Source organism: Heterodontus francisci, chromosome 44 (genome assembly GCF_036365525.1).
Source record: "Heterodontus francisci isolate sHetFra1 chromosome 44, sHetFra1.hap1, whole genome shotgun sequence".
Classification (NCBI taxonomy): domain Eukaryota; kingdom Metazoa; phylum Chordata; class Chondrichthyes; order Heterodontiformes; family Heterodontidae; genus Heterodontus; species Heterodontus francisci.
Genome location: NC_090414.1, coordinates 24,188,055 through 24,208,739, shown reverse-complemented (window position 1 = coordinate 24,208,739; position 20,685 = coordinate 24,188,055). Strand labels below are relative to the sequence as shown.

Genomic DNA, 20,685 nt, shown 5'->3' with positions numbered 1-20,685 from the left:
GAGAGGAGCTGGCCAGTCTGATTTATCTCTGTTCGATCGAAAGGGTTGCTACCTCTTGTTTGGCCTTCCCTCCAATTCTCATCCACATCTCTGTCTCTACAGGAGGGAACGCACGCACAGGCACAATGATTGGGCTCTGCTCCACACGCAGACCAGACCTCACTACGAAGGCTCAGTACCAAAGGTGCAGGGAGAGAGTCCGGGTTAAGGAGGTAGAGAGTGAAGTGGAGGGAGGGCAAAGACACGACCAGTTCCATTATTTTTTTCCCCCTCGATCATCACCATCTCTCAATTTCCCCCCCGCAAAAGGCAGTGGACATTGGGAGAGGGTTAGCGTCAGACTGCTGTCATTATCAACTCGTACACAGGCCACAACTTCTGGCTCCTGTACACTACACTCACTGAGATTCAAAAGCACAATAGATAGACACCCTTCCAAACACACCCTCTCTCCTAACCACACAGACCAGAGGCCTCTACTAAACTACTGCAGTATTAACCCTAACATTGCTCACTAAACAGTGACTCTGTACAGTTACACAGTGAGTGACCCTCACCCTGAATAAACAGTGACTCTGCAGTTACACAGTGAGTGATCCTCACTCTGAATAAACAGTGACTCTGTACAGTTACACAGTTAGTGACCCTCACCCTGAAGAAACAGTGACTCTGTACAGTTCCACAGTGAGTGATCCTCACCCTGAATAAACAGTGACTCTGTACAGTTACACAGTGAGTGATCCTCACCCTGAATAAACAGTGACTCTGTACAGTTACACAGTGAGTGACCCTCACCCTGAATAAACAGTGACTCTGTACAGTTCCACAGTGAGTGATCCTCACCCTGAATAAACAGTGACTCTGTACAGTTACAGTGAGTGATCCTCACCATGAATAAACAGTGACTCTGTACAGTTACACAGTGAGTGATCCTCACCCTGAATAAACAGTGACTCTGCACAGTTACACAGTGAGTGATCCTGACTCTGAATAAACAGTGACTCTGTACAGTTACACAGTGAGTGACCCTCACCCTGAATAAACAGTGACTCTGTACAGTTACACAGTGAGTGACCCTCACCCTGAATAAACAGTGATTCTGTACAGTTACACAGTGAGTGATCCTCACCCTGAATAAACAGTGTCTCTGTATAGTTACACAGTGAGTGATCCTCACCCTGAATAAACAGTGTCTCTGTACAGTTACACAGTGAGTGATCCTCACCATGAATAAACAGTGACTCTGTACAGTTACACAGTGAGTGATCCTCACCCTGAATAAACAGTGACTCTGCACAGTTACACAGTGAGTGATCCTGACTCTGAATAAACAGTGACTCTGTACAGTTACACAGTGAGTGACCCTCACCCTGAATAAACAGTGATTCTGTACAGTTACACAGTGAGTGATCCTCACCCTGAATAAACAGTGTCTCTGTACAGTTACACAGTGAGTGATCCTCACCATGAATAAACAGTGACTCTGTACAGTTACACAGTGAGTGACCCACACCCTGAATAAACAGTGACTCTGCACAGTTACACAGTGAGTGATCCTGACTCTGAATAAACAGTGACTCTGTACAGTTACACAGTGAGTGATCCTCACCCTGAATAAACAGTGACTCTGTACAGTTACACAGTGAGTGACCCTCACCCTGAATAAACAGTGATTCTGTACAGTTACACAGTGAGTGACCCTCACCCTGAAGAATCAGTGACTCTGTACAGTTACACAGTGAGTGACCCTCACCATGAAGAATCAGTGACTCTGTACAGTTACACAGTGAGTGATCCTCACCATGAATAAACAGTGACTCTGTACAGTTACACAGTGAGTGATCCTCACCCTGAATAAACAGTGACTCTGCACAGTTACACAGTGAGTGATCCTGACTCTGAATAAACAGTGACTCTGTACAGTTACACAGTGAGTGATCCTCACCCTGAATAAACAGTGACTCTGTACAGTTACACAGTGAGTGACCCTCACCCTGAATAAACAGTGATTCTGTACAGTTACACAGTGAGTGACCCTCACCCTGAAGAATCAGTGACTCTGTACAGTTACACAGTGAGTGACCCTCACCATGAAGAATCAGTGACTCTGTACAGTTACACAGTGAGTGACACTCACCCTGAATAAACAGTGACTCTGTACAGTTACACAGTGAGTGATCCTCACCCTGAATAAACAGTGACTCTGTACAGTTGCACAGTGAGTGATCCTCACCCTGAATAAACAGCGACTCTGTACAGTTACACAGTGAGTGATCCTCACCCTGAATAAACAGCGACTCTGCACAGTTACACAGTGAGTGATCCTCACCCTGAATAAACAGTGACTCTGTACAGTTACACAGTGAGTGATCCTCACCCTGAATAAACAGTGACTCTGTACAGTTACACAGTGGGTGACCCTCACCCTGAATAAACAGTAACTCTGCACAGTTACACAGTGAGTGACCCTCACCCTGAATAAACAGTGACTCTGTACAGTTACACAGTGAGTGACCCTCACCCTGAATAAACAGTGACTCTGTACAGTTACACAGTGAGTGATCCTCACCCTGAATAAACAGTGACACTTCCTGCATGGTTTGTGGAGCTCAGTACCACACCAACTCTACTGGGGGTTGGACACTCAAATAAATAGCTGCGATTCAGACAACTGGGGGACATGGCTGGGAGACGGACAAGCATCTGCAAGTAACATGCCAGGTTAACAATACCCTTTCCGTTGAGCAGCTATTCCAGTTGTTGGGGGATGGGACAGAAGTAAAGGGGGGAGGAGTCGCGGAGCAAGTCTCAAGGTTTCAGTGCTGGCCCTCGCTCTCACACTATTGGCCAATGCCCCCTCTGCTAGTTGTTCCCACCACGCCCAGATACACCCTATGCAACTTTACCTGGATGCAGGTCGACAGTGTGAGGGTGCAGGGTGGAGACACAGTCCGACACCTCAATGTGAACAACCCCCTGCCCGCCTGACCCCGCACACCCCATGTCATCATCGTGGACGTTCGCTGCTGCTGTGGATTCTGGGATTGTGCCACCAGCAAAGCACCTTCCTCTCGCTAACACCCTGCATTTATCTAGCGCCTTTAACCAAGTAAAACATCCCCAAAGTGCTTCCCAGGAGCGTAAATCAGACAGAATTTGACTCCGAGCCACATAACGAGATATTAGGGACAGGCGACCAAAAGCTCGGTCAAAGAGGTCGGTTTTTAAGGAGCGTCTTAAAGGAGGAGAGAGAGAGGCGGAGAGGTTTAGGGAGGGAATTCCAGAGCTTAGGGCCCCAGGCAGCTGAAGGCACGGCCGCCAATGGTGGAGCGATGGGAATCGGGGGATGGACAAGAGGGCGGAATTGGAGGGAGCGCAGAGATCTCGGAGCGTTGTAGGGGCTGGAGGAGGTGACAGAGATAGGGAGGGTTGTAGGGGCTGGAGGAGGTTACAGAGATAGGGAGGGTTGCCGGGGCTGGAGGAGGTTACAGAGATAGGGAGGGTTGTCGGGGCTGGAGGAGGTTACAGAGATAGGGAGGGTTGTCGGGGCTGGAGGAGGTTACAGAGATAGGGAGGGTTGTCGGGGCTGGAGGAGGTTACAGAGATAGGGAGGAGGGTGAGAATTTTTAAAATCGAGGTGTTGCCGGACCGGGAGCCGGTGTAGGTCAGCGAGCACAGGGTGTGACGGGTGAATGGGACTCGGTGTGAGTTAAGACACGGTGGGGGGTGGGCGGTGTGGGTGATAGGTGCCTAGTTCCTTGGTTCAGACGTGGTGGCAGATGAGCTGAGAGTGGGGGAGGTGGGAGGCTGTATGAGCATCTTCAGGAGAGGGGTGGGGCCCTGAAGGGACTCCCCAGGAATAAGCTTGTCTTCCGTGTGTGCAATGACTCTAACTCTCTGGAAACAGATCGAGCAACAGTCGCGAGTTCGCTCTCCCCTCAGTCTCGCGCGAGAACAGGACGACCACCCCGAGCTGGAGGAGAGATGAACTCTCTCCCAGACCCCCACGCCACCCAAGCGAAGCAACAGAAGAACAGAAGCAAGAGAAGGAAAAGAAAGACAGATGGTGAGGTGGGGTGGGGGGTGGGGGGGGGGCGGAGGAGTGTGGAGACAAATATCTTATTAAGGAGGAGAGGGAAGGTTCCGAGCCTGTGGACGGAAACGAGAGACCGAGAAGCACAGCGGGAGCCCCAGCTTTCTCCAAGTCCTCAGTTTAAGACGTCAGGCAGCTGACGGGTAAATCTTGGCTCAGTAACCGTGGATATGGCGGCAAACTGTAACTACACGGTGAGCAACACCAGGAGATTGCCCAATCTGTGCTGTTCCTGTTTACAGCCTCTGTGCCGACTCGCGAACACCACGTGACACTGCAAAGGACTTTATCTGAGAGGAAAACTCCCATCCGAGTGAGCGTCTCCCTTAGCAACCAACTGTGGGAACTCTGTCAAAACTGGGCCCCAACAGCAAGGCAGTGAATGCATGAACTCCCATTACTCCAGCACTTTCACTCCCTCAGGATGTTCCAAAGCATCTCCAGCCAATGAAGCACTTTATTTACTATTTTCTCAAGCATCCTCTCTGTTGTAATGCAGGTAAGGGTTGAAGGGCAGAGGCTCTCTCTCCATCCCCCGGGCCTCACCAAGAAATCTGGCCCAACATCAAAGTTCAAAATGTCACCCTCTCTCCACGTCCAAATTAATTCAAACAACACAGCAGCACATCTCATGTCCTCCAATCCCAAAGGACCGCTGTCCCCATCAAACACTCCCAGGGCAGGTACAGCGTGGGGGTGAGATACAACTCGGCTGGGGCGCTGGACAGGACTGCTCCGAGTGCTTTCCTACAGGGGCCGAGCGCTGGTCATAAACCAACTGGTGGCCTCCATGCTGTGGTACCGGTTGGTCACTTTGGCCCCGCCCCCTGTATTTGCCACCAAGATCCAGAAGAAACTCGTCGATTTCTTCTGGGGCAAGAGGAAACACTGGGTCTCTGCCGCGGTCCTGAGTCTCCCGATCGAGGAGGGCGGTCAGTCGCTGGTGTGCGTCCGCACCCAGGCTGCGACTCTCCGCCTTCGGACCCTGCAGAGATACCTGTACGTCGAGCGTCCTCCCAGATGGTGTGCGCTGGCGACGTATTTTTTCCGCCAGTGTCACTGCCTTCAAGACGGCACGCAGCTCCCGGTGGAGTCCGTTAGCCGCGCCTCTCTGAGGGAGTTGCCTGTCTTTTACCGGGATCTATTCCGAGTCTGGAACATGGTCGCCTCCAGTCAGGGTGCTCCCCCGCCGGCGGAGGAGAGCGCCTTGGCTGTCCAGGCGGCCGACTCCGGGGACTGTCCTGCGGGCGGAGGAGTAGCCGAAGCCCCTGGGACGCCCCTCACTGCAGATGGTGAGGGGGCTCGGGAGAGCAGAGCGCTCCCGGCCGAGCGGATCCCCGCTCGGCCGGAACTGCTCATCGGACCCAGGCCCCGAAACCCTCCTCGGGAGCCGGTCCCGCACAACCCGAGCCGCCTCTCGGAAATGCCCTCCGTGCCATTCCAATCGGTGCGGAGGGGTTTCCTGTACGGGCTGCTCCTGCAGACTCTCCACTTCCTCGCCCTCGTCAGCCGGCCGGACACGCCCTGGCGGTCCGCGTTGCCATCTGGCGGCGAGGGGGAACCTCGATGGAGGTCTCTCTACGCGGGAGTCTTCCCCCTTTACATCGGGGACCTGGGGTGGAGGGTGCTGCACAGAGCAGTCCCGTGCAATAGGCTTTTAAGTAGGTTCACGGACTCCCAGGCCAGCTGTACTTTCTGCGGCCTGGACGAGTCCGTGTTCCACGTTTATATGGAGTGTGCGAGGTTGCAGCCCCTATTTGAGTATCTGAAGGGGCTGCTCCTCAAATTCTGGCTGCACTTCAGTCCCACGCTCCTGATCTTTGGGCACCCGGTGCGGAGGGGCTTGGGCCGGGAGGAGGATCTCCTCGTCGGTCTGCTCCTGGGCCTGGCCAAGGTGGCAATTCACAGGTCCAGGCTGCGGGCCGTCGGGGGTTCCGTCCTCCCCGATTGCCTGCCCCTCTTCCGCGGTTACGTTCGTGCCCGGGTGTCCCTGGAAAAGGAGCATGCGGTGTCCGCCGGTACGCTTGAGGCCTTCCGCGACCGGTGGGCACCGCAGGGACTGGAGTGCATCGTCGACGCCGAGAATGGCATTTTAATTTGAGTTTTTTGCTTTATTTATCTGTTTTGAACAAAGTTATTTTAAAACGGATATAAAAGGGGGCCGGAGGAATAAAGGCCACAAAGAAAAGAGAAAAATAAAACCGGGTTAAAAAGCTCTGACTTACATTGTTCTGACCAGTCCAGTAGAGGAAGAAGCCCTGTGGATCCACTCGCAGTGTGATCAGTGTCCGGTTCACTGGGTCCTGCAGGAAAAAGAGAGATGTTCGGGGTTAAGCAAAACTGGGGATAAATTAGGAGCACTCAGCCCCATTCCCGCATCCCCTCACCCCGCTCTCTCCACAGTCACTGACGTTTGATGGTTGGGGAGGGGTACCCAGAAGGGTGGGGGTAGGCGGTGGACTTTGGTACCTGCGATACCCAGTTAGCGTCGGTGAGGAATTCAACCGTGAGCAGCATCACTCAACTCAGTCCTCGCACGACCTCAGCTTCCGCCAGCAGTCACTGGATGGTCAACCAGAGCTGCAATCGAACTCAAATTCCCCCCACTGCCCTCAGTGAGGCCATCAAACTCAACGCAGACCAAGTGCCCCGAGGAGGGCGAATTCCAAATCAGCAAAGAGAGGCCATTCAGACTATTGTGGGGTCCCCGGTCTCTCCTCTCCGAGTCAGACAATCACGGGCCCGAGCCTCATAATCCAGGCCCACACTCTCCAGGGTCAGTACTGAGGGAGTGCCGCACTGTCGGAGGGTCAGTACTGAGGGAGTGCTGCACTGTCGGAGGTGCCGTCTTTCAGATGAGACATTAAACCGAGGCCCCCGTCTGCCCTCTCGGGTGGGTGTAAAAGATCCCACGGCCACTATTGGAAGAAGAGCAGGGGAGTTCTCCCCGGTGTCCTGGGGACAATATTTATCCCTCGACCAACATCACTAAAAACAGATGATCTGGGTCATTATCACATTGCTGTTTGTGGGATCTTGCTGTGCACAAATTGGCTGCTGCATTTCCTGCTGACACTGACCAAGCCAAAGCTGACACCACAGGAGAGCTGGGGCCGAGGACGGTTGGAGACAAGGAGGATGGAAAGGGGGAGGGGCTGCAAACTGCTGGAAACCCCAGTGCCATTCAGCCCCTCCTCGAGCCTGTTACACAGGGACAGGGGGAGGCCATTCAGCCCCTCCAGCCTATCCCACCATTCTGTTAGATCACGGCTGATGTGTATCTGAACTCCATCTCCCCCCGCCTGGGTTCTGTAACCCTTAATCCCCCTTCACCCAACTAAAATCTATCAATCTCAGGTCTGAAATTCCCAATTGACCCCCCGGCCTCAGCAGCTTTCTGGGGGGAGAGAGTTCTCGATTTCCACTCCCCTTTGTGTGAAGAAGTGTTTCCTGACATCACCCCTGAACGGCCCTGGCTCGAATTTTAAGGTTTTGCCCCCTTGTTCTGGACTCCCCCCCGACCAGAGGAAATAGTTTCTCTCTATCGACCCGATCGAATCCTTTAATCATCTTAAACCCCTCGATTAGATCAACCCCTTAATCTTCTACACTCGAGGGAATACAAGCCCAGTCTGTGTGACCTGTCCTCGGAATTTAACCCTTTTATCCCCGGGATCATTCTGGTGAATCTGCACTGCACCCTCTCCAAGGACAACATCTTCCTGAGGTGCGGGGCCCGGAACTGAACACAGTTACTCCAGGGAGGGGGGAAATGAGAGTGAAGATTAAGCGATAACAAGAACGAACAGGCAGAGCCCGACTGACAAATACTTCAGTTCCTTCAGCCAACTGATAGTCTGCAAAACACACCAGCCAAAAGTCAAGTGACTCCTCGTGATGAAGGAAGTTATCATCATAGAGGAGGGGCCCCTGGAAGTGGTTTGAAAATCTGTGAGTCACTAAATTATTATTCACTTGTCAAAGTACATTGTTTAGTGACCAGGGTATTCTGCAGAGTCTCAACACACACTCTCAGCTGTCATTAACACAAACACTAATACCTGTAATCACTTGTTCTTCAATTCAACATTCAATGGGAAAAGCTGCCAGTTATCTCATATCTCAGTCATCTTAAACCCGTCTCCACGACAATAATGAGCATTTACAATGTCTGTTACATCTTGACGCCCTTCTCAAACAAAAACATACTGCATTTTTATAGTGCCTTTAAGGAGAGTCAGTGTGTGTGGGACCCGCACCCCAGTGAGAGTCAGTGTGTGTGGGACCCGTACCCCAGTGAGAGTCAGTGTGTGTGGGACCCGTACCCCAGTGAGAGTCAGTGTGTGTGGGACCCGTACCCCAGTGAGAGTCAGTGTGTGTGGGACCCGTACCCCAGTGAGTGTCAGTGTGTGTGGGACCCCTACCCCAGTGAGAGTCAGTGTGTGTGGGAACCCGTACCCCAGTGAGAGTCAGTGTGTGTGGGACCCGTACCCCAGTGAGTGTCAGTGTGTGTGGGACCCGTACCCCAGTGAGAGTCAGTGTGTGTGGGACCCGTACCCCAGTGAGAGTCAGTGTGTGTGGGACCCGTACCCCAGTGAGAGTCAGTGTGTGTGGGACCCGTACCCCAGTGAGAGTCAGTGTGTGTGGGACCCGTACCCCAGTGAGAGTCAGTGTGTGTGGGACCCGTACCCCAGTGAGAGTCAGTGTGTGTGGGACCCGTACCCCAGTGAGAGTCAGTGTGTGTGGGACCCGTACCCCAGTGAGAGTCAGTGTGTGTGGGACCCGTACCCCAGTGAGAGTCAGTGTGTGTGGGACCCGTACCCCAGTGAGAGTCAGTGTGTGTGGGACCCGTACCCCAGTGAGAGTCAGTGTGTGTGGGACCCGTATCCCAGTGAGAGTCAGTGTGTGTGGGACCCGTACCCCAGTGAGAGTCAGTGTGTGTGGGACCCGTACCCCAGTGAGAGTCAGTGTGTGTGTGTCCCGTACCCCAGTGAGAGTCAGTGTGTGTGGGACCCGTACCCCAGTGAGAGTCAGTGTGTGTGGGGCCCGTACCCCAGTGAGAGTCAGTGTGTGTGGGACCCGTACCCCAGTGAGAGTCAGTGTGTGTGGGACCCGTACCCCAGTGAGAGTCAGTGTGTGTGTGTCCCGTACCCCAGTGAGAGTCAGTGTGTGTGGGACCCGTACCCCAGTGAGAGTCAGTGTGTGTGGGACCCGTACCCCAGTGAGAGTCAGTGTGTGTGGGGCCCGTACCCCAGTGAGAGTCAGTGTGTGTGGGGCCCGTACCCCAGTGAGAGTCAGTGTGTGTGGGACCCGTACCCCAGTGAGAGTCAGTGTGTGTGGAACCCGTACCCCAGTGAGAGTCAGTGTGTGTGGGACCCGTACGCCAGTGGGAGTCAGTGTGTGTGGGACCCGTACGCCAGTGGGAGTCAGTGTGTGTGGACCCGTACCCCAGTGAGAGTCAGTGTGTGTGGAACCCGTACCCCAGTGAGAGTCAGTGTGTGTGGACCCGTACCCCAGTGAGAGTCAGTGTGTGTGGGACCCGTACCCCAGTGAGAGTCAGTGTGTGTGGGACCCGTACCCCAGTGAGAGTCAGTGTGTGTGGGACCCGTACGCCAGTGGGAGTCAGTGTGTGTGGACCCGTACCCCAGTGAGAGTCAGTGTGTGTGGAACCCGTACCCCAGTGAGAGTCAGTGTGTGTGGACCCGTACCCCAGTGAGAGTCAGTGTGTGTGGACCCGTACCCCAGTGAGAGTCAGTGTGTGTGGAACCCGTACCCCAGTGAGAGTCAGTGTGTGTGGACCCGTACCCCAGTGAGAGTCAGTGTGTGTGGATCTAACTGTAATCAGGGTCCAGTGCATGGACGGTGAGTCTGCTGACCAGAAAGCAGGAAGGCACAGAGCATTCCAGAGACTCACTGTCTCACAGATGTTTTGAAGGGAGTAGCTGGCACAATGAACAGCAATATCGCACTGTCACGTTGTGTTTAGACAGCTGGATGCAAATAAACCCACAGCAGAACGACACCAGATATTAGTCAATAACTTCAATAAGTGTTTATAAACAGTGGCGTCATCTGTCCGCTCACTCCCCCTCAGTACAGCTGTCCCACAGCCCCTTCAAATGGTGATGTCAGAGTGTGGCGGGAGAGAAATGGAAGTAATAGGGATACAGCTGTTTCTCCAACTCCCCTCTGCAGAAAGCACCTCGCTTTTATTAAGATCCCTCACTTCAAAATGGTACAAGATGATGAGAGGCATAGATAGAGTGGATAGTCAGAGACTTTTTCCCAGGGTGGAAAGGACTATCACCAGAGGGCATAATTTTAAGATGATTGGAGGAAGGTTTCGGGGAGATGTCAAAGGTAGGTTCTTTTCACAGAGTGGTGGGTGCGTGGAATGCACTGCCAGTGGTGGTAGAAGCAGATACATTAGGGGCATTTAAGCGACTCTTGGATAGGTACATGGATGATAGTAGAATGAAGGGTATGTAGTTGGTTTGATCTTAGAGTAGGTTAAAGGTTCGGCACAACATCGTGGGCCGAAGGGCCTGTATTGTGCTGTACTGTTCTATGTTCCATGTTCTAAGTGGGAACAGTTAACCAGGGCCCTGGAAGTGTTTGATGGGGACAGTGTAGAGGGAGCTTTACTCTGTATCTAACCCCCGTACTGTACCTGTCCTGGGAGTGTTTGATGTGGACAGTGTAGAGGGAGCTTTACTCTGTATCTAACCCCCGTACTGTACCTGTCGTGGGAGTGTTTGATGGTGGACAGTGTAGAGGGAGCTTTACTCTGTATCTAACCCCCGTACTGTACCTGTCCTGGGAGTGTTTGATGGGGACAGTGTAGAGGGTGCTTTACTGTGTATCTAACCCCCGTACTGTACCTGTCCTGGGAGTGTTTGATGGGGACAGTGTAGAGGGAGCTTTACTCTGTATCTAACCCCCGTACTGTACCTGTCCTGGGAGTGTTTGATGGGGACAGTGTAGAGGGAGCTTTACTCTGTATCTAACCCCCGTACTGTACCTGTCCTGGGAGTGTTTGATGGGGACAGTGTAGAGGGTGCTTTACTGTGTATCTAACCCCCGTACTGTACCTGTCCTGGGAGTGTTTGATGGGGACAGTGTAGAGGGAGCTTTACTCTGTATCTAACCCCCGTACTGTACCTGTCCTGGGATTGTTTGATGGGGACAGTGTAGAGGGAGCTTTATTCTGTATCTAACCCCCGTACTGTACCTGTCCTGGGAGTGTTTGATGGGGACAGTGTAGAGGGAGCTTTACTCTGTATCTAACCCCCGTACTGTACCTGTCCTGGGAGTGTTTGATGGGGACAGTGTAGAGGGAGCTTTACTCTGTATCTAACCCCCGTACTGTACCTGTCCTGGGAGTGTTTGATGGGGACAGTGTAGAGGGAGCTTTACTCTGTATCTAACCCCCGTACTGTACCTGTCCTGGGATTGTTTGATGGGGACAGTGTAGAGGGAGCTTTATTCTGTATCTAACCCCCGTACTGTACCTGTCCTGGGAGTGTTTGATGGGGACAGTGTTGAGGGAGCTGAAATCTATTTGAGATTAACGTCGGAATCCCAGTGTGAGGCGAGTGCTGTTGTTGATACCTGGAGAACCTGTCAATCCACATACCATCCATACCTTTTCAGCCACCCTACATTGTCGGATTCTGTCCTGAGAGTCACATTTATCCAACAAACCTGCTGAAGGATTCTCAGACTCTACGCGATTTACCGTGATTATATGGGAACTTCTGTTCATGAACATCCCAGCACTAGGGACACTCCATCACAGCCCTTTCTTCAAAGCGATCCCCCGGCCCGCGATCAAATACCTCAGCACAAATCACAGGGGCAGCAATGGCCTTTACTGGTCCCTTGGACTCAGGACCACATCAGGAGGAGGAAGGAGGAAGTATTTTATACACAAGAGCTTGCAGCTGTATGTTGTCAGTCACACTCATGATCTACAGATAAAACTGAAATTTACTGCATTCCAAAATCTTTAGTCGGTTGTTCAGAATATCTCCAGCTAGCTTCCTGTGCCAAGAATCCCAATGGACTCCTTCCCATTTACTCCCACTGGATGCAAACCCAATGGATCAAACCCTTTCCCATTCACTCCCACTGTACACAATCCCAATGGATCAAACCCCTTCCCATTTACTCCCACTGTACACAATCCCAATGGATCAAACTCCTTCCCATTCACTCCCACTGTACACAATCCCAATGGACCAAACCCCTTCCCATTCACTCCCACTGTACACAATCCCAATGGATCAAACCCCTTCCCATTTACTCCCACTGTACACAATCCCAATGGATCAAACCCCTTCCCATTTACTCCCACTGTACACAATCCCAATGGATCAAACCCCTTCCCATTTACTCCCACTGTACACAATCCCAATGGATCAAACCCCTTCCCATTCACTCCCACTGTACACAATCCCAATGGATCAAACCCCTTCCCATTTACTCCCACTGTACACAATCCCAATGGATCAAACCCCTTCCCATTCACTCCCACTGTACACAATCCCAATGGATCAAACCCCTTCCCATTCACTCCCACTGTACACAATCCCAATGGACCCAAACTCCTTTCCCATGGAGTGCTGGTGGATGAATGGAGCTCAGGTTAGGACAGTCTGCAGCACTGCTGTGTTGCACACGGTGGTTGGGCAGCCTGTCCCCCTCCCTCGCCCAGGCTCACACGAGGCACTGACTGCCCCCACCGTGCCTGTGATCAGTGCAGCCTGGGGAAGAGTCAGTCAGCACTTCAGGAGGCGGGAAGAGGTGACGATGGAACCTCGTGCGAGTTTAGGCAGGGCAGGAGATTCGCAGTAGGCTGTTTGACCACAGGTTGCAGCAGAAAAGAGCGCAGCCAGTGCTAATTTGAGCTCCAGTGACAAAGAACATCTTGGCAATGGGCAGGCATTCTGCCCTCAGCTGGTCCTTAGGCAAGGGCCCCTGCCTCCAGGAACGCTGAAGTGCTCAGTCCGACTCCCTTGGAGGATTAGGACTGGGACGAACTGCTGATAACAAGCATGGGTTATTAACTTCCGCAATCTGTCACCATGAATTATTCATTTCCTCGCTAACGAAAGGCTACCAAATTAGTTTGCAAAGAGAGGAAGAGGGTGAATTCTCAGCTCCTGATACCAATTGCCATTGTCTAGCGAGACATATTGACACTGGCATCCATTGTCATCCCAGTTGGAAGGAAAAGGTTGACAATGAGGACACCCAAATGGGCCTCCGCCATGGTGGTAGGTCTGCTTATCAATCTGGGCAGTTGTCTTCACAGCTGCCCAATGATAATGAGGATTCTATGGGAGAAAAGGTAATCGGGCTGGGTTGTGATGCCACCCAGAGTCAAAGAGCCTGCCAACACACTCCTCCTCCTCCTACATGCAATAGATGGGCACGCTTACATGAGGTACAGGACACCATGGGACCCGTACCCCAGTGAGAGTCATTGTGTGTGGGACCCGTACCCCAGTGAGAGTCAGTGTGTGTGGGACCCGTACCCCAGTGAGAGTCAGTGTGTGTGGACCCGTACCCCAGTGAGAGTCAGTGTGTGTGGGACCTGTACCCCAGTGAGAGTCAGTGTGTGTGGGTCCCGTACCCCAGTGAGAGTCAGTGTGTGAGGGACCCGTACCCCAGTGAGAGTCAGTGTGTGTGGGAACCCGTACCCCAGTGAGAGTCAGTGTGTGTGGGACCCGTACCCCAGCGAGAGTCAGTGTGTGTGAGGGACCCGTACCCCAGCGAGAGTCAGTGTGTGTGGAACCCGTACCCCAGTGAGAGTCAGTGTGTGTGGGACCCGTACCCCAGTGAGAGTCAGTGTGTGTGGAACCCGTACCCCAGTGAGAGTCAGTGTGTGAGGGACCCGTACCCCAGTGAGAGTCAGTGTGTGTGGGACCCGTACCCCAGTGAGAGTCAGTGTGTGTGGGACCCGTACCCCAGTGAGAGTCAGTGTGTGTGGGACCCGTACCCCAGTGAGAGTCAGTGTGTGTGGGACCCGTACCCCAGTGAGAGTCAGTGTGTGTGGAACCCGTACCCCAGTGAGAGTCAGTGTGTGTGGACCCGTACCCCAGTGAGAGTCAGTGTGTGTGGGACCCGTACCCCAGTGAGAGTCAGTGTGTGTGGAACCCGTACCCCAGTGAGAGTCAGTGTGTGTGGGACCCGTACCCCAGTGAGAGTCAGTGTGTGTGGAACCCGTACCCCAGTGAGAGTCAGTGTGTGTGGGACCCGTACCCCAGTGAGAGTCATTGTGTGTGGAACCCGTACCCCAGTGAGAGTCAGTGTGTGTGGAACCCGTACCCCAGTGAGAGTCAGTGTGTGTGGGACCCGTACCCCAGTGAGAGTCAGTGTGTGTGGGACCCGTACCCCAGTGAGAGTCAGTGTGTATGGGACCCGTACCCCAGTGAGAGTCAGTGTGTGTGGACCCGTACCCCAGTGAGAGTCAGTGTGTGTGGGACCCGTACCCCAGTGAGAGTCAGTGTGTGTGGACCCGTACCCCAGTGAGAGTCAGTGTGTATGGGACCCGTACCCCAGTGAGAGTCAGTGTGTGTGGGACCCGTACCCCAGTGAGAGTCAGTGTGTGTGGGACCCGTACCCCAGTGAGAGTCAGTGTGTGTGGGACCCGTACCCCAGTGAGAGTCAGTGTGTGTGTGACCCGTACCCCAGTGAGAGTCAGTGTGTGTGGAACCCGTACCCCAGTGAGAGTCAGTGTGTGTGGAACCCGTACCCCAGTGAGTGTCAGTGTGTGTGGGACCCGTACCCCAGTGAGAGTCAGTGTGTGTGGGACCCGTACCGAGTGAGAGTCAGTGTGTGTGGGACCCGTACCTCAGTGAGAGTCGGTGTGTGTGGGACCCGTACCCCAGTGAGAGTCAGTGTGTGTGGGACCCGTACCCCAGTGAGAGTCAGTGTGTGTGGAACCCGTACCCCAGTGAGAGTCAGTGTGTGTGGGAACCCGTACCCCAGTGAGAGTCAGTGTGTGTGGGACCCGTACCTCAGTGAGAGTCAGTGTGTGTGGGACCCGTACCCCAGTGAGAGTCAGTGTGTGTGGGACCCGTACCCCAGTGAGAGTCAGTGTGTGTGGGACCCGTACCCCAGTGAGAGTCAGTGTGTGTGGAACCCGTACCCCAGTGAGAGTCAGTGTGTGTGGAACCCGTACCCCAGTGAGAGTCAGTGTGTGTGGGAACCCGTACCCCAGTGAGAGTCAGTGTGTGTGGGACCCGTACCCCAGTGAGAGTCAGTGTGTGTGGGACCCGTATCCCAGTGAGAGTCAGTGTGTGTGGGACCCGTACCCCAGTGAGAGTCAGTGTGTGTGGGACCCGTACCCCAGTGAGAGTCAGTGTGTGTGGGACCCGTACCCCAGTGAGAGTCAGTGTGTGTGGAACCCGTACCCCAGTGAGAGTCAGTGTGTGTGGAACCCGTACCCCAGTGAGAGTCAGTGTGTGTGGGAACCCGTACCCCAGTGAGAGTCAGTGTGTGTGGGACCCGTACCCCAGTGAGAGTCAGTGTGTGTGGGACCCGTATCCCAGTGAGAGTCAGTGTGTGTGGGACCCGTACCCCAGTGAGAGTCAGTGTGTGGGGGACCCGTACCCCAGTGAGAGTCAGTGTGTGGGGGACCCGTACCCCAGTGAGAGTCAGTGTGTGTGGGACCCGTACCTCAGTGAGAGTCAGTGTATGTGGGAGCCGTACCCCAGTGAGAGTCAGTGTGTGTGGGACCCGTATCCCAGTGAGAGTCAGTGTGTGTGGGACCCGTACCCCAGTGAGAGTCAGTGTGTGGGGGACCCGTACCCCAGTGAGAGTCAGTGTGTGTGGGACCCGTACCCCAGTGAGAGTCAGTGTGTGTGGAACGCGTACCCCAGTGAGAGTTGGCACCTTCAGAGCAAATGGGATGGAATCATATCATTAAACAAACCTTTTTGACAGAGGTGTCTCTGTGGGTAACACTCACTCTCTCAGACACCCGAGTCAGAAGGTTGTGGGTTTGAGCCCCCACTCCAGAGATTAGAAACATATAAACCAGGCCAGCACTTCCAACACCAGTACTGAGGGAGCGCCGCACTGTCCGAGGGTCAGTACTGAGGGAGCGCCGCACTGTCCGAGGGTCAGTACTGAGGGAGCGCCGCACTGTCCGAGGGTCAGTACTGAGGGAGCGCCGCACTGTCCGAGGGTCAGTACTGAGGGAGTGCCGCACTGTCCGAGGGTCAGTACTGAGGGAGCGCCGCACTGTCCGAGGGTCAGTACTGAGGGAGCGCCGCACTGTCCGAGGGTCAGTACTGAGGGAGCGCCGCACTGTCCGAGGGTCAGTACTGAGGGAGTGCCGCACTGTCGGAGGGTCAGTACTGAGGGAGTGCTGCACTGTCGGAGGGTCAGTACTGAGGGAGTGCTGCACTGTCGGAGGGTCAGTACTGAGGGAGTGCTGCACTGTCGGAGGTGCCATCTTTCAGATGGGACAGTTGCGGGGGAGTTTGGAATGTCCTATATCTAATTTTCATGGCCCTCCCCCACGTCCCCACTCTGATACCCCAACTAGGGTCTGTATTGGTCCTCACTATTTGAAGCAGATGAATTCTCATCCTCCAGCTGCCAAATACCAGACAATGCCCCTTTAAGAGAACACGCACTGTTGCAGCAGGGTCAGCCAAGAGGGTTTGGAATGTCCCAGAGCATCCCCCACATTCAGAGCATTGGGAAGGGTTTAAACGCCCAAGAGGCTGTCTGTCTGTGTGTCTCTCTCTCTCTCTCTCTCTCTCCTTCCCTCCCTCACCCCTCCTCTCCCTCCCCATCTCTCTCACACAGAAACATTTACATTCCAGGTTTCCTTTTTGACAGCCCCAGGAATGTACCCTCTTCAAATGCGCCTACACCCCAGTGTTTATGTCCAAATCGTGTTTCTGAATTCCTTTTTTGGTGCAAACTTGGGGAGGGAGGGAGAGAGTTGTAGAGACACACAGCTCTGAAGCAAAACAGGGAGAGTTAGAGAGAGAGAGAGAGAGAGAGAGAATGAGAGAGATGTAGAGACACACAGCTCTGAAGCAAAACAGGGAGAGTTAGAGAGTGAGAGAGAGAGAGAGAGAGAGAATGAGAGAGATGTAGAGACACACAGCTCTGAAGCAAAACAGGGAGAGTTAGAGAGAGAGAGAGAGAGAGAGAGAGAGAGAGAGAGAGAGAGAGAGATGTGGAGACACACAGCTCTGAAGCAAAACAGGGAGAGAGAGAGAGAGAGAGAGAGAGATGTAGAGACACACAGCGCTGAACCAAAACAGGGAGAGTTAGAGAGAGAGAGAGAGAGAGAGAGAGAGAATGAGAGAGATGTAGAGACACACAGCGCTGAACCAAAACAGGGAGAGTTAGAGAGAGAGAGAGAGAGAGAGAATGAGAGAGATGTGGAGACACACAGCTCTGAAGCAAAACAGGGAGAGAGAGAGAGAGAGAGAGAGAGAGAATGAGAGAGATGTAGAGACACACAGCTCTGAAGCAAAACAGGGAGAGAGAGAGAGAGAGAGAGAGATGTAGAGACACACAGCGCTGAACCAAAACAGGGAGAGTTAGAGAGAGAGAGAGAGAGAGAGAATGAGAGAGATGTGGAGACACACAGCTCTGAAGCAAAACAGGGAGAGAGAGAGAGAGAGAGAGAGAGAGAGAATGAGAGAGATGTAGAGACACACAGCTCTGAAGCAAAACAGGGAGAGAGAGAGAGAGAGAGAGAGATGTAGAGACACACAGCGCTGAACCAAAACAGGGAGAGTTAGAGAGAGAGAGAGAGAGAGAATGAGAGAGATGTAGAGACACACAGCTCTGAACCAAAACAGGGAGAGTGAGAGAGAGAGAGAGAGAGAGAGAGAGAGAGAGAGAGAGAGAGAGAGAGAATGAGAGAGATGTAGAGACACACAGCTCTGAAGCAAAACAGGGAGAGTGAGAGAGAGAGAGAATGAGAGAGATGTAGAGACACACAGCTCTGAAGCAAAACAGGGAGAGTGAGAGAGAGAGAGAATGAGAGAGATGTAGAGACACACAGCTCTGAAGCAAAACAGGGAGAGTTAGAGAGAGAGAGAGAGAGAGAGAATGAGAGAGATGTCGAGACACACAGCTCTGAACCAAAACAGGGAGAGTTAGTGAGAGAGAGAGAGAGAGAGAGAATGAGAGAGATGTCGAGACACACAGCTCTGAAGCAAAACAGGGAGAGTTAGAGAGAGAGAGAGAGAGAATGAGAGAGATGTAGAGACACACAGCTCTGAACCAAAACAGGGAGAGTTAGAGAGAGAATGAGAGAGATGTAGAGACACACAGCTCTGAAGCAAAACAGGGAGAGTTAGAGAGAGAGAGAGAGAGAATGAGAGAGATGTAGAGACACACAGCTCTGAACCAAAACAGGGAGAGTGAGAGAGAGAGAGAGAGAGATGTAGAGACACACAGCTCTGAACCAAAACAGGGAGAGTGAGAGAGAGAGAGAGAGAGAGAGAGATGTGGAGACACACAGCTCTGAAGCAAAACAGGGAGAGTTAGAGAGAGAGAGAGAGAGAATGAGAGAGATGTAGAGACACACAGCTCTGAACCAAAACAGGGAGAGTGAGAGAGAGAGAGAATGAGAGAGATGTGGAGACACACAGCTCTGAAGCAAAACAGGGAGAGTTAGAGAGAGAGAGAGAGAGAGAGATGTAGAGACACACAGCTCTGAAGCAAAACAGGGAGAGTTAGAGAGAGAGAATGAGAGAGATGTAGAGACACACAGCTCTGAACCAAAACAGGGAGAGTGAGAGAGAGAGAGAATGAGAGAGATGTGGAGACACACAGCTCTGAACCAAAACAGGGAGAGTTAGAGAGAGAGAGAGAGAGAGAGAATGAGAGAGATGTCGAGACACACAGCTCTGAAGCAAAACAGGGAGAGTTAGAGAGAGAGAGAGAGAGAGAGAATGAGAGAGATGTAGAGACACACAGCTCTGAACCAAAACAGGGAGAGTTAGAGTGAGAGAGAGAGAGTAGATTATTAACCTGACTCCAGTTTCTGCACCCCCAAAAGAATCGTGTCGTTGCTAACTCTCTGTCCAAATTCTTTTCCCTTGTGAACAAACTTTTACAAAATAACATTTAAAACGACTGCAAACATCTGAACCAAGTCAGAATCAGAAGTAAAATTGACGCGATCCTCCGCCCTGCTCAAGGGGGGGAGGGAAAGTTTGTCCAAACTTTTCCAAAACTTTTCTGCAACTTGCACCTGTTGGAATGAGGGAGGGTGAGGAAGCTGTCCCTCTTCCCTCTCCCTCCCTCCACCCTCAGGATCCTCAATCTTCACTCACCTCATCCCACTTGATGAATTTGCTTCCTTTTTTCAGGGTTTCGTGTACAAAGACAGGCTTCAGCTGCAAAGCATGAACTCCGGGACAAGCTCCGGCCATTGTCACTTGCTGGATCTTTCAGGGAGCCTCCACTGCCTCTGGCTCAATCCCTCCCCATCCTCCAACAGGGAGACAGCTCAAAAACTCCCAATCCCTGACTCTCCTGGCCAACAAACACACAGAGGGTGGGGGAAATAACCCCCAGTCTCACTGCAGTCAGAACACTCAACTTCTCAGTCAGGGAGAGTCTTAGCCCCGCCTCCACACTGCAACAAGCTCTGCCTTAAAGGGGCAGGACAGCTTAAATGTCTGATGTGGTGTTGAGCACCACACATTCAGAGCAGCAAGGGCCCAGAAAGACAGAGCCAGCATAGCACAGGAGGAGTTCAGCCACCCTCTCTGAAAGATCTCTCCAATCAGTCCCACTCCCCCCTGCTCTTTCCCCCACAGCTCTGTAAATTTCTCCTTTTCAACTATTTATCCAATTCCCCTTTTGAAAGTTACTATTGAATCTGCTTCCACCGCCCTTTCAGGCAGCGCGTTCCAGATCACAACAACTCACTGTGTAAAAAAAAATTCTCCTCATCTCCCCCTCTGGTTCTTTTCCCAATTCTCTTCAATCTGTGTCTCTCTGGTTACCGACCCTCCTGCCACTGGAAACAGTTTCTCCTTATTTACTCCATCAAAACCCTTCCTCATTTTGAACGTCTCGATTAAATCTCCCCCTTAACCTTCTCTGCTCTAAGGAGAACAATCCCAGCTTCTCCCAGTCTCTCTGAGGGACTGCAGTGAGAGCTACAGGAGGGCAGAATGAGATTGGGTAAAGCTGCTGCCAAGGCTGAGATTGCTCATCTCTCAGTGTGGGTTTGTTGAGGCAGTGACTGAAGTAGACCCACCCTGCAACCGGTCTGAACTTGTCAGGCATTCTTCACCTCCATCTGTTCCTCTCCTGATGTCAATACCAGTTCACCGACTTGCACTCACTGCAGTAAAACATCCCCAAGGTGCTCCACAGGAGCGTAAATCAGACAGAATTTGACCCCGAGCCACATAAGGAGATATTAGGGACAGGCGATCAAAAGCTCGGTCAAAGAGGTCGGTTTTTAAGGAGCGTCTTAAAGGAGGAGAGAGAGAGGCGGAGAGGTTTAGGGAGGGAATTCCAGAGCTTAGGGCCCCCAGGCAACTGAAGGCACGGCCGCCAATGGTGGAGCGATGGGAATCGGGGGATGG

The 20,685-nt window shown here is 52.7% G+C and overlaps 1 protein-coding gene across 1 annotated transcript in view; it reads right to left on the bottom strand.

Moving 5' to 3' along the window:
* LOC137356006 (1-phosphatidylinositol 4,5-bisphosphate phosphodiesterase beta-3-like) overlaps window positions 1-19,709 on the bottom strand; it is a 40,255-nt gene extending 20,546 nt beyond the window's left edge. Inside the window, exons 1-2 of the mRNA XM_068021707.1 lie at window positions 19,417-19,709; window positions 6,319-6,396 (exon numbers count right to left, since the gene is read on the bottom strand). Coding sequence (XP_067877808.1) covers window positions 6,319-6,396; window positions 19,417-19,515 — 177 coding nt within the window. The 5' untranslated portion in view covers window positions 19,516-19,709. The remainder of the gene's footprint in view (window positions 1-6,318; window positions 6,397-19,416) is intronic.
* Between the last annotated feature and the right edge of the window lie 976 nt (window positions 19,710-20,685).